General features: G+C 39.4%; 1 protein-coding gene across 5 annotated transcripts in view; it reads left to right on the top strand.

The window, feature by feature from the left end:
• LOC123818108 overlaps nt 1–21,190 on the top strand; it is a 108,734-nt gene extending 87,544 nt beyond the window's left edge. For all 5 annotated transcript variants that reach the window (XM_045838033.1, XM_045838035.1, XM_045838034.1 and 2 more), the window contains 5 exons: nt 7,022–7,179; nt 9,036–9,078; nt 10,864–11,050; nt 18,603–18,738; nt 20,771–21,190. In XM_045838033.1, the coding sequence (XP_045693989.1) occupies nt 7,022–7,179; nt 9,036–9,078; nt 10,864–11,050; nt 18,603–18,738; nt 20,771–20,870 (624 nt within the window). In that variant the 3' untranslated portion in view covers nt 20,871–21,190. The remainder of the gene's footprint in view (nt 1–7,021; nt 7,180–9,035; nt 9,079–10,863; nt 11,051–18,602; nt 18,739–20,770) is intronic.
• Nucleotides 21,191–21,729: the final 539 nt, after the last annotated feature.

Here is a 21,729-nt window from a genome sequence, read left to right as displayed (position 1 = left end):
CCAACAACGCACTAGTTCAGAGGGAAGCCTTGGAGGACAGACATTCAATAGCAGTACTTAAACATAAAATGTCTTGATTTTATAGTTATCCTGGTAACTCTTTGGCAATTTTGAACAAGGTCATGAGTATGACTCAGATTTACTACTTCACAGTCTTTCTATTGTGAGGAAAGTATTGGGTGGTAGCTGTTGTACTCTAAGGATAGCTTAGGAGCCGAGGAAAGTGGTGGCAAGTGAGACGTGTGATTGAGGCTGAAAGTGTCCCTTCAAAGCTGCAGAGCCTGGGCAGCCCCGACCCCAACATCATTAGCATCACTCCACTCGGCTGACTTTCCCAAGGGAAGCCTGTCTGCACAATGAACTCCTTCAGCCTCCAGAGCTGCCTGTGTCTCCTGGAGCCCACAGTCTCCCTGGTGCCAGGAAACAACGTGGTCCTGCCAGCATGGATTTATCACTTCTACCAAATGCTTCACCACTGCAGGCAGATGAAAAAGAAAAGCACAGAATCTGAGTGTGCAGCCAGTTAATGTCTCCTGATGTCACAACGGCAGCCAGGCAGCATTATCAAGGCAGAGAAAGAGCAGTAGTACATTCTGACTGGAGAGGTTCAGCAACTTTGGGGGCACTAAAATTGTCACCATCTCAGCTTCTTGCTGAAAGCAAAAAGAGAGAGGTTAAATGCACAAAGCTCAATGGGGAACCCATGCCACCCCCAAACAAGGGTCTGACTTCCATGCTCGCTTCACTCTCTGTTCCTCATCCATCTCTTCTTGCCTAGCCAGAGGGGGGAAAGTACATACCAAATAAACAAACACATGCCCACATATCCAAATGTATGTGTGTAATAATTGGGAGTCATATAGTGAGGGGCTCACAGTACCTGGACTTCTATTTAATCACAGAACAAAGATAGCAAAGTCACTACAGTGAGAAAACACTCATATCTTTCCCTTCCTCTGGGCTTTGCAGGCATCGCTGCTCTCCTAATCCTGTCGGCTAAGACATGAACAGAGGCCATCATCTCATAGCTATCGAAAAGTGATGGTTGTCCATCACCAGTGGGGAAGGGTGCCTGCAAACTGCTGCCTGGAGATAAAGGGCCCCCAGCATCATTAATAAGGCTCCAAGAGACACTCATCCTTCAGTTTCGCTTCATCCCGGTAGCTTTAAGTATAGCACTCTAGATGTATATTTCATGCATCCCTTCATGTGGTGTGTTGCTTCAGGACATGCTTTCTTTCCTTCTAAATTTATCTTGGCTCTCGTTTCCCCACTGAGATTTAGCTATTTTTCACAGCTAAAGATGCCTTTTTCCCTCACCCTTAGTTCGTGGATGTTCGGGACAGCGCCTTCAGATAAAATGAAATATGTTGGTACAGTGTCCCAGCCTTTTTCTCTTTTCTGAGACAAAGAGGCCTTACAACAATAAAAAAAAATTCCTAGCGTGTTCAAACCAAAATTTTGACCAAAGCAAAAAACTCAAAAACATCTGTACGTAATTTTATTTCACCACAGGGCCCAAGGTGCAGACAGACACAGAAGTCCTTGTCTGTATTTTTGTTTATAAGGAATAATTTAATTTAGAAGTGGGTTCACTCTGGGCTGGGTTTTTTGTCATTACTATTGTTTACTATTTTCCTTTGCTGAGCAGTGTGACCTCTGGGATTCCTGCTGCAGAAATCTTATTTCATGATAGACAATGTCAACTTTATCCCAGGCCATCTGGCATCAACAGCCTGAGTTCCTTTACTCTCCGTCGATAGCTTCTGGACCTCGCTGAGCAATTCCTTGTAAATCCCTTTGGCACCCCTGCTATTCTAATCAACCCTGCACACTGGAGCAGCTGGATCTCTGATGTAGCTCAGGAATTCTTTCAAAAATGGAGTGAGAGCCTTTTCATGTCTTGGAAAGGAGAATATCAAATTGTGGGGAAACCAGAGTCTTAAACAAATCATCACTGTTTCCAGTACCCACAAAAGTGAGACTTTTGGCAGAACCGGAGGGAAGAAATCAAAGAGAACCCATTAAAGAATTATTGCCAAACTGAAGGGCTGACTTTCACTTAAGGGACAAGTTGAAAACCCAAAGGCTATGGCTGTAAGATAGAAAACAGATTCTTGTTCTTTGTCTCTCAAAAACGTTTGAATGGGGAATATGGAGCCACAGTTCCGGTAGCAGTAGGATTAGACTGAACAGAGAACATTTTCCAATCCCTGTGTCTCCACAAGATCGGAGCCTCAGGGTGCTTGGGCTGGTGAAACCACGGTAAAAAGTAACATGAATACGCACAGCAGCAAGAGCACCCACACTTCCCATACGGGCTCTGAGTCCGTGGCTTTTATCACACCTGGTTCCAGGCCGCCACAGGCTCGTAATCACGGGCAATGGGGCAGCAGGTGAGATCGGTGATAATGGAATCTGGGCCGTGATGGAGACCATGTAAGAGACAACAACCCTCATTTTTGTCCTAGTTTTATTCTTCTCACACAGCTACAACTCGAGCAGAGGGGAAAGAGCCTCAAATGGGACTTCAGGTACTCTCCCTGGTGTGTATCATGTGCCATGTGAGTGTTCTCTTCTGCATGTTCCAACAACAAAGGACATGGGAGAACATGGTAGCTCCAGAGTGACCTACTAGGGCTACTCTCAGAGACCAGTATTGTATCATCAAATCTACATAATGGGCTCGAAGGAAAGCAGACACAGGGAATATTTGCTGTTAGCAAACAAGCAGAAGAAAATATATTCTCCAGGCTTTATGTTTCCTCTCCTTTTTATTTACAGTTTAAGATGCCATTGGGGAAATGATACACATAATTAGCCATGATTTATAGTTATGCAAGTTACTTGTCCTTATTAAAACAAATGAAAATATATTCTGCTGGTTTCTAATGTCATAATATTGGCCATACACAATTACTATGTGAGGTGCTAACTTCTAATATTTCCTAAAACAGATCAAAATTTCAGCTCTTTGTCTCTATTCAAGGAAAGCTGACGGCTTCAGGAAATACTGTCTTCTAAAATGTTGAATACTACAGCCTTCAAGTGCTGCCTCTAAGAGCCAGCAATCTCCACTGTAGGGGCCTAAGAAGGCAACATGAGAGAGAAGCCGTGCAGAAGGCAGAACCAGAAGACCAGTGCTTACCTTCAATCTCTGTCCATGTAACCTTGAGGCAACTGGTTGAAACTCAGTTTCTTTCTCTAGAAAATAGGGATAACATTAGCTTCCTACTTCATAGGATAGTTGTAAAGAATAAAAAAGATAGAGTCCGTGAAAATATTTTATAAAGTTCTCTATAACTATGAAATATTATCTTTAGATGAAGAATATCTTTGTATCCATTCATCCATGAGTTGTAAGAAATGTTTGCATGTGTATACATGCACACATACATATGTACTTACATGCGCACATACACAAATAGGAGTGGAGACCCAGAAAGTCCCCAGAATTATCTTCTGGAAGGTGGGCCCCTTGTAGTACAGGCTTCCCCCTGTACTAGGTGAGCATTCTAGGAACCCATCTGTATCAGTGTACCAGCTGGCATTGTTGTGAGAGGCTGCATTTGGCTTCAGTAAATTTTTTTGGAAGACTCTTTCATAACACTCCCCATTTCATGATGAGTGTTTTATGAGTGCACCTGCCCATACTGAGCAGGGTGTTCAGCAGTCGCTGACCAAAAACGGCATGACCCCCATCCCCCGACCTTTCTATTCACCCAGTCTTGCCCTGAGAGACGTTGTTTTGTTTCTCTGGATGAAAAAAGTCCTCAAAGGGAAATGTTTTGCAGATATGGAAAAGGTGAAACAAAAAATGGCACAAGCACTAAAAAGCATAAAAATTGACAAATTCAAAACTGTTTTGAGCAGTGGAAAAAAATCTCGATAGGTGTATTGCATCAAATGGAGATTACTTTGAGGGTGACTGAAGTTTAAACATGTAAGAATAAATATACAATTTTTATAAATAAATTCTGGTTTTCTGAGGGTATCCCCCTTGTATACGTGTAAATGCACACATACACATTTATGTATTTTGGGAGGGGTCCATAGTTTTCATCAGCATCCCAAAGGAAGTTGTTTTCTAAAATTGGTTAAGAGCCTCTGTGCTAAATGGGGTTCCACATCATCAGTCATTAGAAATGTGCAAATTAGCCCTGGCTAGTGTAGCTCAGTGGATTGAGCGTGGACTGCGAACCAAAGTGTTGCAGGTTTGATTCCCAGTCAGGGTACATGCCTGGGTTGCAGGCCATGGCCCCCAGCGACCGCACATTGATGTTTCTCTCTCTCGTTCTCCCTCCCTTCCCTCTCTAAAAATAAATAAATAAAATCTTAAAAAAAAGAAATGTGCAAATTAAAACCACCAGAAGATACCACTACATGCCCAGTAGAATGGCTCTATCAAAAGGACAAGCAATGCAGAGTATTGGTGAGGGTGTGGAGGATTTAGGACATTCACACACTGCTGTTGGGAATGTAAAATGATACAGTTGCTGTGGAAAACAGTTTGGCAGTCTTATAAAGTTAAAGATAAACTTACCATATGGCCCAGCAATTACATTCTTAGTAATCTACCAAAGAGAATGAAAGCATATGTCTACACAAAGACCTGTACACAAATGTTCTTAGCAGCATTGTTCAAAATAGGCCAAAACTGGAAAGAAAAGTCTTCATCAGCTTGTGAAGGGATACACTAAATGAGATGCATCCATATAATAGAATACAAGGTAGGGTAAAAGTAAGTTTACAGTCGTTGCTACAAGAAACACAGAGTTTATTCTTGTATTATTATTTATTCATTATTGTACTATTTTCCATATGAACCTACTTTACCCCATCCTGTATAGCTCAGCAATGAAAAGAAATGAAGTACTAAGGAGTGCTACAACATGAACTGTTGCGCATGGGTCACCGGCCAGCAGTGACCACGGAACGCTGTGGATGGCTCGACGATAAACATGCGAGAAAAAACACACATGCACAGAGACAGACTAGTTTCTGTGGGGAAGTAGGGATGAAATGGCCACCCCCCCTAGTGGGGAGTGCGCCGATTTACCGTCCATACCTGCTTTTATTGGGCTCATTTTGCATAATAATTCAGGTAAAGTACAGTACTCATTAGGGGGAAGTAAGGAACCATAGAAAACAAAGAACTCTGCCGGTCTATTGAGTCGGGGTCAAAGAGCTGTAAGACTGAGGAACAAACTAACTTCCTCCTAAGACCCTTCTCATTCAACTGAGAGCATTCTAAACAAAGAAGGTTTCACAGTAATTTACATGTTCTTTCTTAGGCCTGATCACCCCGGGGAATCCGCACTTCTCAGCACAGAGCTGCACCACCCTGTCATTGTTTCAGGCTTAGGTGGAGCAAGGGAACTAAGGCAACCGAGAGACAAGGAGGTTTTCTCCCAGACGCTGAGAACTCAGGCTATGTCAAAGCCGAGGAGTGAGGGTCCATCACCCCCTTTTGCTGCAGCCCCCCAAGTCCTTCTTTTGGGGGGCCTTCCAAAGTGATCGTGCCTATCTTAGGTCGTTCCCCCCATGGGGAATCTTACCCATCTTTGGCTAACCAACCAAGCTTTGGGGGGTTCAGTCATGAATAAAGCAGCAGAAGCAGCATTCCTCCCAGGGAGATAAGCTTTTGTCTCCTTGCTGGCTTACGGTTCCAAAAGTGTTCCCTTAGCCTTAGCCTAGGCCGGGGTTTCAGCTTCTGATACCAGTCAGGGCGGTTCCCAACAATGAACAAGACTTGAAAATATCACACTAAGCCCTGACTCATGTGGCTCAGTGGATTGAGTGCCGGCCTACGAACCAAAGGGTCGCCAGTTCAATTCCCAGCCTAAGGGCACATTCCTGGGTTGTGGGTCAGGTCCCCAGTAGGGGGCACGTGAGAGGCAACCACACATTGATGTTTCTCTCCCTCTCTTTCTCCCTTCCTTCCCCTCTCTCTAAAATCAAATAAGTAAATGATCTTCTTTTTAAGAAAAAGAAAAGAAAAGCAACCTAACTCTGGAGCAGACCCCCTGGGTTCTGGTTTCAAATTAAAAGAAACAAATAAACAAACATAAAACACTACACTAAGTGGAAGGAGCCAGTCACAAAAGATCATACAATACGTGATTCTCCTTACATGAAATGTGCAGAAGGGGCAGGTCTGGGACTGCCTGCAGTTGGAGAGGCAAGTGTAGCAACTGATGTGCACTGGCTCAAAGAAAATTTACACATCGATGAAAAAGCTCTAAAACTACACTGTAGCAATGGTTTCATGACTCTATAAATGTATTAAACATCACTGAATGGTACATGTACACAAGTGATGTTGTATATGTAAATTATACCTCAATATAACTGTTTTTAGGAAAGACACAAATAATGGATGGGGTGTTTTGAGATATAACTGTAAAACAAATACAAATAACAAAATATCTGTAAAATGATTGAGTCTTGTATACATATTGTGGTATTTTAAACTATTGTCATTTTTTAAAAAATGTTCTTTACTCTCCGTATGCTGCAGTTTCCTCATCTGTAAAACAGATGATAAAAGCAACTACTTCCTGAGCATCTGTGAAAAATGAACCAATTACTGTGTATAAAGTATTTAGGAGCAGTTTTGACAGCAGTGAGAGGGAAAGACCTGTTAATTAGACACTCACTGGAGATCTCCTGTAACTACCTACCACACATGCTTTATAATACCCATTCTTTTGATGTTCTTTTTTCTGAGAGGAAAAATAGGCATTAAAAATTAATGGTAGTTTCTTAAGTTGGCATAAATATGATGCATAATAATAGAGGCTATTCAAAAGGAATCTGGGAAAATATCATAGCTGGAAATTTGGAGTTTTGTGGACTATGTCATGGAAAACATAATCTACAAAAATTCATTGTGGTTTTATTTTTATTTCAGATCAAGCAATCAATTCAAAAATAATTTTAGTCTGTTCCTTTCTCATTTTCTCCCTTATCTGCTAAGCTGCAGTGTCCACCAACTGAACCTCTTCCTTATCAATTACAGGACGAAGGCAAATGCCCACCTCTAGGGACAATAACATTAGCAGGTGCAGAGGTCAACACTGATAGCAGTTTGGGAAAACCATTTGTGTTCAGCTGTGTGCCTCAGTCTGGAAATAGAACTTTTCACCTCTGTGCAACCTCAAACCAAGAAATGAAAAGGTAATCCTTTAATGTTTTATCTTACCATTTTCACTTTGGCGGGGCTAGGGGGAGCAGGCTTCTTTAATAGCAGTCTTATAGATTGTTGGGATTGGAACAGCACATTCGTAGCAGGAGTCAAGAAATTGTCTGTTTCTCAAATACAAGCCCCATTCTTCATTATTCCTCCAGGTTTTTCTAACAGAATCTCTAAAAACAGAGGCATCTTCTCTTAACTTATTTACTTCGAATTTCTACATTTTCTTTAAAACCCTCAATAATGCCACAGTTCATATCTAGCTTCCCCCAAAATTACTGAATTTATATATTTAAGCTAATTGAATGTACAGTCCAAGGCATAAAAGTAGCATGGTAAGGCTACAATTTAACAGACTACAGTGCACTGAAAAAAAAATAATAATAATGCAGCTTTGTGGGGGTGATCCAGCTGGCATTTTGTGAGCATGCATTCTGACGGCGTGCACAGACGCTCTCAGAGGGCAACCCACAAACTCGAAGCATTTAGTGACTGTGATCATTATTTTGTGTGTCGCCCTGAGAGAAGCAAGATCATTGGTCAATCCAGTGAGTCAACTGACCACTTTCGTGTAAATACTGCAAATTTAGGGTGAGGGATGGGCTGAAGAAGACAATGACAAGAGGTAATGGGTCAACAGTGTTAGTGTCAATGGCATATCTCTTTAAGAGAATTTGGACTCGGCTCCAATTTTAAAGAATGCCCTAGGTCTGCAACATGTCAGGCAAACAATATACTGTCCCTATATGTAGAACATTATGTATCAAATATATGTTGCTTTAAAGGACAAATAGGGAAATATGATGATAGTGATTTGGCTGTATTTCAAGTCATGGACAAAACATGGGGTGGGGCAAAAGTAGGTTCACAGTTGTTTGTAAAGAAAATAATACAATTAATAAATAATAATACAAGAATAAAGTGTTTCATGTACAGCTGGAAACCTATTTTTGCCCCACCCTGTATGTATTGAATAGAAGTTAATATGTTCAAGATTATTGCTTTAAGGTCACTAGGACAATGAGTATGATTAAGCCTTAGGAATAGGGCACTTCCTCCAATACTTTTAATTCAAAATAGAAACTGAGATGTGTTATAGAAGCAGGCAAAGGTGGCATGGAAGTGAGTGGGAGGGAGAGAAGGTCCCTGGGTATGGGGATGAGGGAGGAGTTCCTGAAGGAAGGGTGTGGCATAGGGTCAGACAAGCACACAACTGAAGAAATGGAACAGGGAAGGGCAGAGTGAATAAACCAAACTTTGGGAATAAGACTAAGCAGTATGGTTTGATTGGGAGTTACAGAGTTTAAAAGAAAAATTTTTTAAATTGGCAAGTTGGGGTGGGGCGGACAGGCTGCTGCATAGCTAAGGAAAAAGGACCAAGAAAGTTCAGTTCTCAAATAGAGGCAGTAAAGGTGCCCTAAAGGTGACCATTATGTCCAAGGAACTCTTGACAGTGACCATGTACTAGTTTTCCCATATTTTAACAGTGAGTGCCTTACAGTTCATATACTAGTTGTTATGAGCCCTGCTGGTGTTAATGAATTCACATACTTTGGTAAATTTTTTAAAAAATGAATGAGTTTTCTTTTAGGCACTAATTAAACCATAGTAAAGAATAAGAATAATTTATTTTAAATATGCCTGATGGGAGTAGGCTTTTGCCACCTAGTAACAGCAATTTTGTTAGAATGTGTTGCCCTTCAACCATGAACTGTGAAATATATCTGAGCCTTGGGACTGTTCTGTGTGAACGATGGGTTTCAGGGAGAACAGCCAGCACCTCCGAATGGCACTTACTGGGCCCCCCGAGGGGAATGCCTCTCATTTCACTGTCTTTCAGGTGGCTTGAGGCAATGAACAAATCGGTCCATCCTGTCCGCCAGGTAAGTGTTCTCAATATTTATCTCTATCTTCATTCAGGTTTTCTCCTCAAAGGGGCAAAGGGTAGAGTTAGATGCCTTGCAGGCCACCTGGGGACATCTTCGATCTGCTCTGACAACTGGAAAAGAGGATTTTAAGTCAACAGGGTTTCCTACTCAGACACTGTGAGGGAACTTGCATTCCTGCTGTTCTCCTTGTTTCCAGGGGTTTGTATGACATTTCTCTCAGTGAGCTCAGTGGGGCATCACAAACTGGCATGGAAACTCTGTTTCACACAGAGCAGCCCAGTGGCTCCCCGTGAGGTTGGGGCACTGCTGTGGTTTTCTCTTGTTCCCTGAGTACAAGATGTCAGGTATGGCTTGGGACAGTGCTGTGAGCCACACAGCTTATTGGAAAATGAGTGTCTTCTGTTCAGAAATGCAGGGCTTTATGCTCCTATCTTTGTTCTGGAGACACATTAGGCCACATTCCTTTCACTGTTCTTGCCAGTTCACAATTCCTAGCCTTGGAGCAATATAATTTTTAACTTAGATTTGACCTATAAACTGATAGATAACTTCATAACATTAACAGGTGAGTCATCACTTTAGTCCATAAGGCCTTTGATATTCCTTTCTGAGCTAATGCTATGACCTGTACGTGTGTATGGGGAGGGGGTTGCTTTAATACTCAACTATGTTACTACATATATGATTTCTAATGAGGAGATAGATTTCCTTTAATTATGTTCATTTCCTCACAAGAATGGCATACAAACAAAAGGCACTTACTATCAATTCTCTTCTGTACATATTTTGGCTTTTGTCTGTTTCAGAAAATTTGTATCATTTGAGCTTGAATGTACTGCCCCATGCCCTGTGGCTGTCCTTTCAGAACAATCACTGGCATTATCACATGACAAACAGCAGGAGTTGTGTTTCATTTTACCTGGAACACAACACTCATTACACTCATCCATCTCTTCAATGAGTCATCCTAATGAGCCTCGAGATTTTTAAGAGGGATCTATCTATTCTGCTAATGCGCTCTGTCTGTAGCAGAGTGCAAAAGAAACAACCAAACTCCCAGCAGGCTCCCACTTCACAGCACCGAATAGAGCCAGCTCTACAGTCTGGAATCTTTTGCACTGCCTTGTTAGAACTGAAAAGCAAAAATGAAACCAAACAAAGAGAAACTGGCCCGGTGCCCAGCAGGGCATTATGATAAAGAGATGAAACACTATGTCCTTATTCTCAGGTCAAATTCCCAGGAAGAACCTGCCTCTCAGGTCTGTGGACCCAGGGCTGCCTACCCTCCAGGGTAGAAGATCTTGATTTATCATGGGCCTTCCACATCACTGACCATGAGTGCCTAAGGCCAATATGGGGCATTTAACTTGTCCCATTGCACAAATGGGAGTTCTAGATAAAATAAAGCATGAATCTGGGGTCACAGTGGAACTACCAAGAACAGGGCTGGGAGGAAAATCTCAAATATTGAGTGAAATAGCAAACTGGGACCAATCCTTACAGACAGTGCCATTCAACATAGTCTTCAATGAGGAGCCACCTCCATTTCCTTTCTATATACCACTGATGTTCTTTGGATTTCCTCACAATAGAACAGAAGCCAAAGAGAAGGGAGACATTCTCTATGGCCAATGGGTTACTTCAGGTTTTCTGGATAGTTGATTAAGTATTCAGATTGTCTTAGCAATAGCATCAAACAGCCCAGGCACTAAAGTCTCGGGCTTGGGAATCTGTGACCATAGACTGGAGCAGGATGATCCCTTTGTGCTACACCTGCAGAACCATGTCTGGGAAGATGTTACTCTGCACAACAGTAGCCTCCCACCCCTGGCTATCAAGAGCCCGGAGTGCCTGGGCCTCCTGCACCAACTGGACAGAAGCACAGACTCATGGGTCCAGCACTACTGCATTCTGAAGGACGGCTGCTTGTACTTCTACTCTAGCATTCGCTCCACTCAGGCCTCAGGTATGCACTCAACTCTCACAGGAAACAATAGCAATTACAATAATAATAGTAATGACCTCTTAGCTTTATGGAAACGTTACTGAGTCTTGTGCTATGTAATTTACCCATATTTGCTCATTTATCCTCCAAAGAAGAGGTACTACTATAGTTTCCATTTTACAGATGAGAAAACTGTTTGGAAAGTCTACATAGCTTGACAAGATTACTTGTAGGAAACAATGAAGCTGAGCTCTGACCACAGCCCAACAAACTGCAGACCTGGTACCCTTAACTCTATGCTGCTACTGCCTGGAAAAGAGGAAAATAAATGCCTTCATTCTTTTGGTCACAATGACATGCAGAGTCAGTGTCAATGGTCTTCTTGTGCAGTGACTCCACCCTTTTCTCATAGTATCCCTAATCTTACATAAGTGAGTAACCGAAAAAACATTAACTGTCAATTTTCCCCTGAGCAAGTTCCTTAACTTCTTAAAACCTGCTTTCTTCATTTATAAAATGGAAACAGCTGTATTTCACAGGACTGTGGTGAAGATGAAATGAGATAATTGCCAACAGAGTGACAAGTTCTACATATAAAGCACTCTACATAAAAAGTTCTCTCTATATCATATATATAATATATACATTTGTTTATTAAGTTGTATGTGTTAAAAACTATAATACAAAATAAGAATATAAACTATATAATTTAATAATGAAATAATTGTGCCTAATTTCTACAAGAAGGGTTATTTAGCCTTCTTGTAGTTTTTGACAAAAGAGATTATTGGTGTTTTATTTGCAGCTGGACATTTTCCCAAATGAATAAGTCTTAAATCATTAGCCGTAGTCAACATTCTGTAATCTCAGTCATTTAATTTCTTTCTTTTAGCATTAATGCTTAGGTTTAATTAGGCTAGACAGACATGCCAAATGAGAAATGGGTATCTTGTGACAATTTTTTACCTTCCTGGAAGGGTACAAAAGAGGTACAAAACAAGCATGGTCCATTTCTCACCACTTAGAAGGAACAATACAATGATTCTCTTCTACTTAATCACCCTTCCATTGTGAGAGTGTTAAAACATGACCCAGAATACTATTCAACTATTATGAGATAGATGGCATTTCTAAGCACTTACAGGACAGGCTGTTCCTATTGAATAGAACTCTAAATCCACAGCTTTATGCACCTGATACCAGGATAGGAATGAAGTAAACAAAACAAACCTCCAAAGTAGTCATTACCTAGGACTTCTCTTATAACGTACCATTACAAAACTTTGAACCATTTTAATTACCAAATCAATGAAGCTCACTTTCAAGAGACTGTTTCCATAGCTAGAGAAGGAATGTTTAGGGTTGAATGCTCAGATTACTCCAAAATGAAATATTAACAGAGTGCTGCCAAAGCCCTGGGGCCAGAGATAGCTACTGATTCCAAAAGTTTAAAATAGTAATGGCAGCCACTAGATGGCTGCCCTTAACCTGAAGGTCGCAGGAGGTCGCAGGAGGCCCTACTTGGAAAGCCCGAGTTGGAGAGCTGGAAAACAGCTACTAATAAATAACCTAAAAATAGTATCAGCAAAGGCAGTATTATCATTCAGTGAGATCAGCTTTTTGTAGTCATTACTCTGTTGTGTTTTTACTTATCATTTCATTTAATTACCACGACAATTCTATAAAATACATTATTGTGCCAATTACACATTTGGAAACTGATGCTTGGCAAGGTTAAATTATTTGCTCATGTTTCTCTGACTAGTAAATAGTGAAACAATGTAAACCCAGGTAGCTTAAATTATACCAACAAAAAGAAAAAATAGACAAGTAGGAAAAATTGGAAGGTTTGTTTATATTCAGATCTTATTTCACACATCTTTCCTAAAACTCTGATGGTCTTTCTGTTGCCTCTAGAGCACTCTAGGGCCTTATACTTTGCTCTGAAACCCTTGTTTCTAGTTTTCTCTTCCACTCCTCATGTTAAAGCACCCTGTACTCTACCCAAACATGGTCACATTCTATTTCCTTAGCACACCCCCTTAAACATTATTCTGACCTCATCTCTTTGCTTGTGCTAGTTCCTTCCCCTGAAACATTCTGTATCTACTGACTCCCGAACACAAGTTGTCCAGATTCTACCTATCCTTCAAGTGCTTGTTCAAATGCTTGTTATTTCTGTTCTAAAGCAATCCCAGACAGTCCTACATAAACAACCTTTTCTGAATTTGCATACTTACCTATCTTATGGCACTTACCACACTCTACTTTGTATTTTTATCTCTTTTAGCAAACCTATTTCTTCTAAGGGCTTATACACTCAGAGATATAATGTGTGTTGAATGAATGAATGAATGAATGAACAGCATATTACTGACATTGGCCATTATTCCCATGAAGTGTGACTAGTTTCCCATTCCCGCATTAATAGTGAAGAAAGATTAAAAAACAGAACAGCCAATTCAGAGGTAAAAACTAAAACTCAGGCCACTGAGTAGATGCCTGGCCCTTCTGCCATATCACACCCTTTCCAGCAATCATATGTTATCTATTTTTAAATCCTTTCTTGAAAATGTATTATTTTGTTGTTAAAAAATATTTAATCCAAAGCCATTCATTCTTTCCCAGCCTTCAGTCTTGAATGTTCCTATCTCCACAGGCTCTCAATTTCTAGCCCATACTTTCTCAAATATGGATTAAAAGAACCTTTTCCTTACTGAAATTCCAACAGAAATTGTATGTCTAGGCCATGTTCTAAAATAGAGGCCTGTGACTTTTAGTTTTACATGACTCTACCCTTCCTTGAATAAAAAATACCATTTGCTGGAGCATGCACCTTGTTTCAGAAGGTGCACTTCACGGCTGCACCCTCCCTACTCCCACCCGACAGCCACCACTGGGCCCTCACTGGAGCTCTCCCAGGGCTAATCAGTGGCTGATCCCTCTTCAGCATGAAGGTAGCTGTGCAGAGATTCTCCTAAACTCTTTTACCTTCCCTAGATTTTAATTTAAAATTGAGGTTTACATCCTTTTTCTAAGAGTCCTAATCAACCTTCTTGTACATTTTCACTTCAATCATGACCTGATGCTCACAGCCAGTGATCCGGCACAATGAAACCCAAGATGGAATCGATGAATGTCCATCCACTTCTTCTGTGATAAATTCCCAAAATGAATATGGCCCCATCACCACTGTCCACCAAGAATCACTGGTTAGCCACATTTTTTCAGAGGACTGGATCACACTGCTCAGGGATATTATAGGGGTAAAGTTAGCATGCATTATGGAAGGCTTCTTATGTGTCCAGGACTTTGATAAGCACTTATATTCATTATCTAAAACTAATATTTGCAAAATATCCAGTTATTGCACCATGATAAGTGAGAAACTAGAGCTTAGAGAAGTTGACTAAAGCCAGTGGTCACCCAGCCAGTAAGTGACAGCAACAAAATGTGAACAATGCTATCTGATACCTGTGCCCAAATTCTTGATTTTATGCCACAATGCTACATGTACCACTCCCTGATGGAAACTGGTCTTCTTAAAGGAGCACTCAGTCAAAAATGCTGCATGTCTAGTCTCTGCACTCTGGACATCAGCGCACCAATGGCAATAACCAGGGTCCACCCCGTCCAATTATTTATCACAAGAAACATAGGGGCTGTGAAGACAACAGAGAAATTTTTTGAGAATGGCTAAACCCATGATATGCCACAAACACTACAGGCAATAAAATATTCAATTTAACTTAATCATATCCTATGCATGGAATATGAATCATTATTAATTTCATAAAGATTACAATGAGTCTTAATACTCATTTTCAGTTCCTCTAGGTGATGCCATGTGAGTGATCTTTGTGCTGGTCTGATCTAAAATTCCTCCTTGCTTGTATTGTCCAAGTCCCGCTTGGCTCTCACACATCCCACTCTAGTCTGGTTCCTTGTTCTCCAGCCCTGTAAAGGTCATAACCTTGAAATAGCCCTTGATTACCATTTATACCAAATTGCAGGTTTTGACCCTCTTACTGAGTCATGCAATCAATGTAGTAGGTTGTGACCAGTATTTAAAAATAAGATAGAACAGAATTTAATTGAATAGAAAATATTATGATACCTCACAATGTTTCACAAAGCTTTGGTCTAAATGTACAGGAACATGTAGAGGTCTATATTTCTCACAGGCAAAAAAGTTGGAAAAATACTAATATACAAAAACACTGGCAGTAAATATACATTTGTTCAAATAGTTTTCTGTTCAGAATCTTAAAGTACTTAACAAAGGCTCTTTCCTTTCAGTTATCTTTATAATGTACCTGCCATGTTAGTTGCTTTGTTATTACGATCCAGGCTTCTGTGGCACCACTTCATAGAGACACAGCCCACTGGCTCATAGCATCTCCATTGCTTTACTATTTAATTTTTATTTATTTTATTTTATTCTTTATTTTATTCAATTAATGTATGTTCTTTATGAGAAATCTGGGAGACCGCACTTGATACTTTTAATTTCTGGAGGTACCTACAGTTTTTGGGATGTGACATCTCTTGCAGTCATCCTTTGAGATTCTGAGACAATAGTGAGAATGAGAAAGAGAAGACAAGAAAAAAATAACAGTGAAATGAGGAAAAAGAGCAAGATATGAGAAGCAACACAGCCCTGATTTCCTGTAAAAAACACATTAGATGCCAATCCCACATTTTACTTTCAGCTAGATAAATATGCCTCTAATGTGCATCGTGGGAGTTAGAGAAAGAGCCCCAGACAGTTCCCTGAAGCCTCTCCTTATGATCCAGGAAAGTGCTGGTGCTTTAACAATATGGATTACTGGCCTGCCTGTGCCCGCTCATACTAAAGAGGTACTGTGTGAGTATTCCAGATGCCCTTTAGTCAAGTGCCTCTTCACAGGCCTGAAGCCCCTTGTCATTCCCCATACACTGGATTTTTTTTCCTTTTCTCTCTCCAACAAAAGCTAGAAGTAACTGTTAACTATGGTTCTTGAATAAATCACATCAAGGTCTGTGAGCATGTCTCAAAGAGAGAGATTTTACACTATTGCAACAAACAGAACACACAATGCTTGTACAGTTCTTGTGAGAAATCTCTGTCCAAAACTGTGCCAGCTTGCTATTTACTGCTGCTACCTAGTAACAGATAGAGAACTGCCCAATGAGGTCACCTCCAATGAGGTAATTGGGTTATAATTGGATGTCTTTAGTGCCAATCATTTCTACACTATTGCTGGTTAGAAAAGGGGTCAGATAACCTTGTTTGTAGCAGACACATTTTGTACAATACTTTTTATCCTTTCTCAGAAAGGGTAGGGATAGGGGAGAGTATTCATATATGCTCAGAGAAATGAGAAAAGGAAACCTCACAAGCAGGAAGATGTCAGAAACCAGTGCAGCAACATATAAATGCTGTGCACTGCAGTTTGGAGCAGAAAATTAAGACAGCAAAATAACCCTCTGCTATGTCTCTAGGTACTATACAGTCCTGAAATATCTAGCACATTGCTTATTCCACTACTAGTATATACTCCCAAAACATACACCTATGCAAAAAGTTGTACATGAATATTCATAACAACACTATTCATAGCAGAAAAATTAAAGAAAACCCAATTGCCCACCAACTAACAAATGCATAAATAAAACATGGTATGTGGAATCTAATGAGCAAACTGAACTGACAAGCAACACAGAGACAGATTTATAGACGGAGAACAGATGATAGCTAGTGGGGGTGGTTAGGGGGTGGAGGGATTGAGCAAAAAGGAAAAAAGATTCATGGATATGGACTACAGTGTGGTAATTGCTGGTGGGAGTGGGTATAAGAGGACTAAATGGTAATGGAAAAAATATAATAATGATTATATATTTTTAAAAAGAAAAAACTATAAATAAATAAATAAATAAATAAAACATGGTACAGTGTATCCATACAACAGAACATCATTCAACAATGAAAAGGAATGAAGTACTGACACATAATACAGCATGGATGAACCTTGAAAACAACATGCTAAGTGAAAGGAGCCAGTCACAAAAGGCCACATGTTGTAAAATTCTATTCATACTAAATGTTTCAGGAAAAGCAAATCTATAAAGACAGAGGGTAGGTTTGGATTGCCTGGTGTTAGGGTAAGGCAGCAGATGGGGCATTACTAATCGGTATGCAGTTTCTCTTTGAGGGTATGAAAATGTCATAAAATTAGATCATAATGATGGCTACACAGCTCCATAAACACATTAAAAATCATTGATTATACACTTTGAATGGGTGGATTTTATGATGTACAAATTATATCTCACTAAAGTCAATACATATAGCACAAAGAAAAACGTTGCTCGGATTTTAGTAAAAACCATTTTACTGGAGCCTACTTAAGGAAAAATTCAGCTTATTTTTAAAATGAACATTTTCCTAGTCATCCTGAAATTGACTTATTTTTAATAAAAATTTATTTAAAAATTAACATTACATCTAAATACCCTTATAGAATAAACAACTTTCCCCCCAATTTTTAAAATCTAAAAGCCACTCATTCTGCTTAAAAGGAAAAATAGATGACTTCCTGACAGTGTACATTGGTACCAGGTTAACCAAAGTCAGCCATATTCAAAGGGACCAAATATTCTGTTGAGAGTTCCTTACTAACATGTGGGCATGAAATTGTTATTGTGTAGAGGAGCAAAAATCCAAGTCATATTTTCTTATTTTTGTTAGCACATTAAAGTGGCTCCTACAGGCAGGTGGGGCATGAGAACAAGAATTAGCAAGAACAAAAGAGGTTTAAACATCTCAGCATTGCTGCTAATGATGTTTCCTGAAGTCTCTGCAAGGAATTCAGGTCACCTCAGAGTTTCAAAAGCCCATTAAAACACACACATACACCTTCTCCTAGACTGATATCCTCTCCCAAACCCCCAAATAATGGAAAGAAAATTCAGGCCAAGCAATATATAATCACTAACATAGATTAAAAGGACCATGGGGAGGAAATTATCTTTTTAAAACCAGTCGTTTACTCTCATTTTAATTCAAGTTGCCTCCCTCACATTGCCCTGTGGGTTCATATTTTAAATGTGCTTGGCATTAAATATGCACAAAGAAGGTGAGAATCTATGTTGGTTATAGAAACTGCTGGCATGCTTCATTATTCTTCAGAAAGGATGTCGTAATGGTTCTGACCAGCCAATATTATTAAATTTTTCTCTAATGTAATATTGCAGGTTTCATTCTTTGATGCCAAAAAATTTATTTCAAAATGTGTCCCCCAGGTAGAGAAGTTTGCTTAGGACCAGAGTAAACCAAAGCTCAAAACTGAATATATGGTAAGAAGATTACAAAAATGAAAACCAGGAAACCCAAACTTTATTACTAGTCTTGCCATTGATCATTAATGGATGTCCTTAAATTCTGTACACTTTTGGAGTCTCAGCTTCTTCATTCATAAATGGGACAGCTGACTAGAGTTTCCTTCAGGTGTAAATTTTTGATGTTTTTTTAGACCCTTTCTCCATCTTACCTCTTTCCCTATTCTCATTTTTTTTCTTTCACCTTCTATAGGTGGCCTATATCTGCAAGGGTATAAGGTGAATGAGCAGACCCTTAGCTTCAAGCAATCAATCATTGAACTCAAACCTCCATCTGAAGAGTTCAAGACTTTCTATTTCTGTGCAGAAAATAATGCAGAAAACCAACGGTAAGTGGAGATCTGCATATTTCTCCTTCTTTTTCAGTCTTAACAAGAGCCTTAACAGCAAACCCTTATTCGTATTTTCCAACTTCAACCCTGTATCTTCAATTAAATCACACCCTTTCTTTGCATAGTCTCCTTAGTTAATACTCACAGGATTCTTTTTCCTTCAATGCATAGAAAATGATTCTTCTAAAAGTATTGTTTTCAAATGAGAAAGGAGTCTACATTTTTTCTCAAGGCAGTAACTGACTCAGGCAACATAAAAAAAATCTATTAATACCATAAGTTGTGATGCTGTAATTTATTAATTCACAGAGTTGCTGTTTTACCTCCTTTCACATAATACTTATTGATATGTCCATCTAAACTTGGTCAGTTTTTTGTTTTTTTCATGAGCCATTTAAAGATACAACACTTACCCATCTAATTCGGTATGTTCAGCATCCAACTTGGCACATACACAAGGTATTTGGTTCATAATGGCTCTGGGGGGAAAGCAGGGAAGTCAACAAAAACAAAGCCATGCAGTAGAGGTGCTCTGGCCCCTGCAGCCCCTCCCGCACCCCTCCCCCCCAAGGAATCTCCCTGTCCAGCTCCAGGTCCCAAGACAGCCAGTGCCCTGCAGCTGCTCTCACCTCATGCAGACACTTTCTCCCAACTAATAAAAAGGATCTAATAAAAAATTTGCAGTAATTTATTAAAACAGACAATATAGTAAAATTTCCAGAGACATTAGCAAGGACTAGATACACTGTTTTAACCTAAAGAAATAAAACTCTGAAAGTTGAATTTCAGGATCTCAACAAGTGACCATTTGAGGAAAGGAAAAAAGATTTCTCCAGTAGGGGTGTCCAACCTGTGGTCTGCAGACCACATGCAGCCCAGGATGGCTGTGAATGCAGCCCAACACAAAATTGTAAATTTACTGAAAACTATAAGATTTTTTTGTGATCACGTGTCACAATATATTTAATGTGTGACCAAGACAACTCTTCTTCCAGTGCGGTGCAGAGTTGCTGAAAGGTTGGGCACCCCTACTGCACCTGTCCCATTATATCAGTCTTGTCTGTTCCACTCATGCTTAAAGATAGGCTATAATGAGGGGGAAAAGAATACAGAATTGCTAGGTATTTTGCCAAGATCTTCTTCCTTGGGTTCATGCTATACAAGCTGGTTGACAGATTAAGATGGTTCCCTTGAAAATGAAGCACCAACTGGCATATGTAGGAAAAGGGTCAATGAAACAGAGTTAACTCCTATTTGATAAAACCCACTCGTTTGCCTAGTTGGATCTCACTGCCAAATCCATGAGTGGATATCATCAACAGGAAACAAAATGTGGTTCAAGAAACTCTGGTCTCACAGGATACCCCACCTGCAAAAAGGAAGTTTTGGAAATGATTCAAATCATACTCCTTTCTTAGATAATTTCATAGCATATTAACTTATTAATGCTGCTAAGACACACTGATGGAAAGAATTCTGGTAAATTCTCCATAACTCCCATTACCTAAGCTTATCTGACCCAAACCATTAAAAAAATAACTCCTACCAAAGACCTTTAGAATAAATGTTATATATGCACATTTTATAAAACATCATCCAAGAAAATGAAAGTAAGGGAAAGGAGAAGACAGGAGAGTTTGCTGTGGTTTCCAGAATTTAACAAAGAAATGTTTGCCTTAATGGCAATATTCAATTGCTATATGTTTGATCAACTGAACTTTAAATTGAAATAGAAACACTAAGATTTTTAAAAGAGCTTCGTTATTCTCTATTTACAAACACTGTACCCTCCTCATGATTCTATTATTTATAACATAATTTCACTTCATAGGTACAATTGTATTTTTCTCACTTGGTGTTTGATCTTTTTGTTCAATCCAAAACCTAAGGAACATTATTTACCTTATTAATTTCAAGCTAAATGACCAAGAGAAACAATTAGAAAATAAGTTAAATTGTATTGTAAATTTTACCTTCTTTCAAGTGCAATGATTTTTTGATGACTTGTCATGTGCTATTATCTCTGCAGCTGGATTACAGCTCTGAAAATGTCTATCAAAAAATGGCTTCCTTTGCATCAGGCTATTCAAGACTTCATCAGTGGACCTCTAGAGGAGACCAGAATGTGAAGGAAAACCTAATCTTAAGGGGAAAGATCCACAAAATTATCACTAGCTATCTGTGGGAATAAACAAAAACATTTATCATTATATAGCTTTTCAAATGAATGTTTCTCCAGTATAGTAAAACTTTGTGATAAGATTATAATTTTGCTTTTGAACTAAAGTACCAAAATCAAAAGTGACATTCAAATAGCAGAACTTATATCAACACCATTAATAACCCCTCATGTTTTTCCTCCTCGAGCTATAGATGTTAGCATGAAAATATAGTATGCCCCATATCTGTCTTTTGAAAGCATAAATACAATAAAAGTCTTTTTATTTTATTTTCTTTTTTTTATTCTCTTCTAAATGTTCTACTCTATGCCTCAGCTATAGGCTTCTTAGAATCCCTATAGGCCATGATGTGGGAAGCTGATATCTGGAAAAATTAAGATCATGGATATGAAGTAGCTTAAATGATGAATAAACAATTCAGCTAAACAAGGTCTTCTCTGTTAGGTCATCTTACAGTCAAATGACTCAAGTGACTCCCAGGACTTCCCACATGAAAGAAAATAGTAATATTATTGTTATGAAACTAAAAGAAAGAAAGAATTAGACAAAATTTAGGGAAGAAAAACACAAAGGCCTCAGTATGATTATCTGAATATCATACTCTAAGGGGCAAACCCAAATAAATCACATGTCCTTCTCTTGATACTGAGCATAAAATTCAGAGAAATTGGAAAGTGAATTCTAATCATTGGGTTCATTTCTCAGCAGCACAATCCCTTTGTGTATCCAAGATGCTGTGATGCATTTGGAAGTCCCGCACCTTTACTAATGGAACATAGAATACAGATTTCAAAGAATTCAACTATCA

This window comes from Phyllostomus hastatus, unplaced genomic scaffold, assembly GCF_019186645.2.
Source record: "Phyllostomus hastatus isolate PE091 unplaced genomic scaffold, TTU_PhHast_1.1 phas_contig_254, whole genome shotgun sequence".
In the NCBI taxonomy this organism is placed as follows: Eukaryota; Metazoa; Chordata; class Mammalia; order Chiroptera; family Phyllostomidae; genus Phyllostomus; species Phyllostomus hastatus.
The sequence above is the reverse complement of the archived record's forward strand: the minus strand, read 5'-3'. Positions and strand labels throughout refer to the sequence as shown.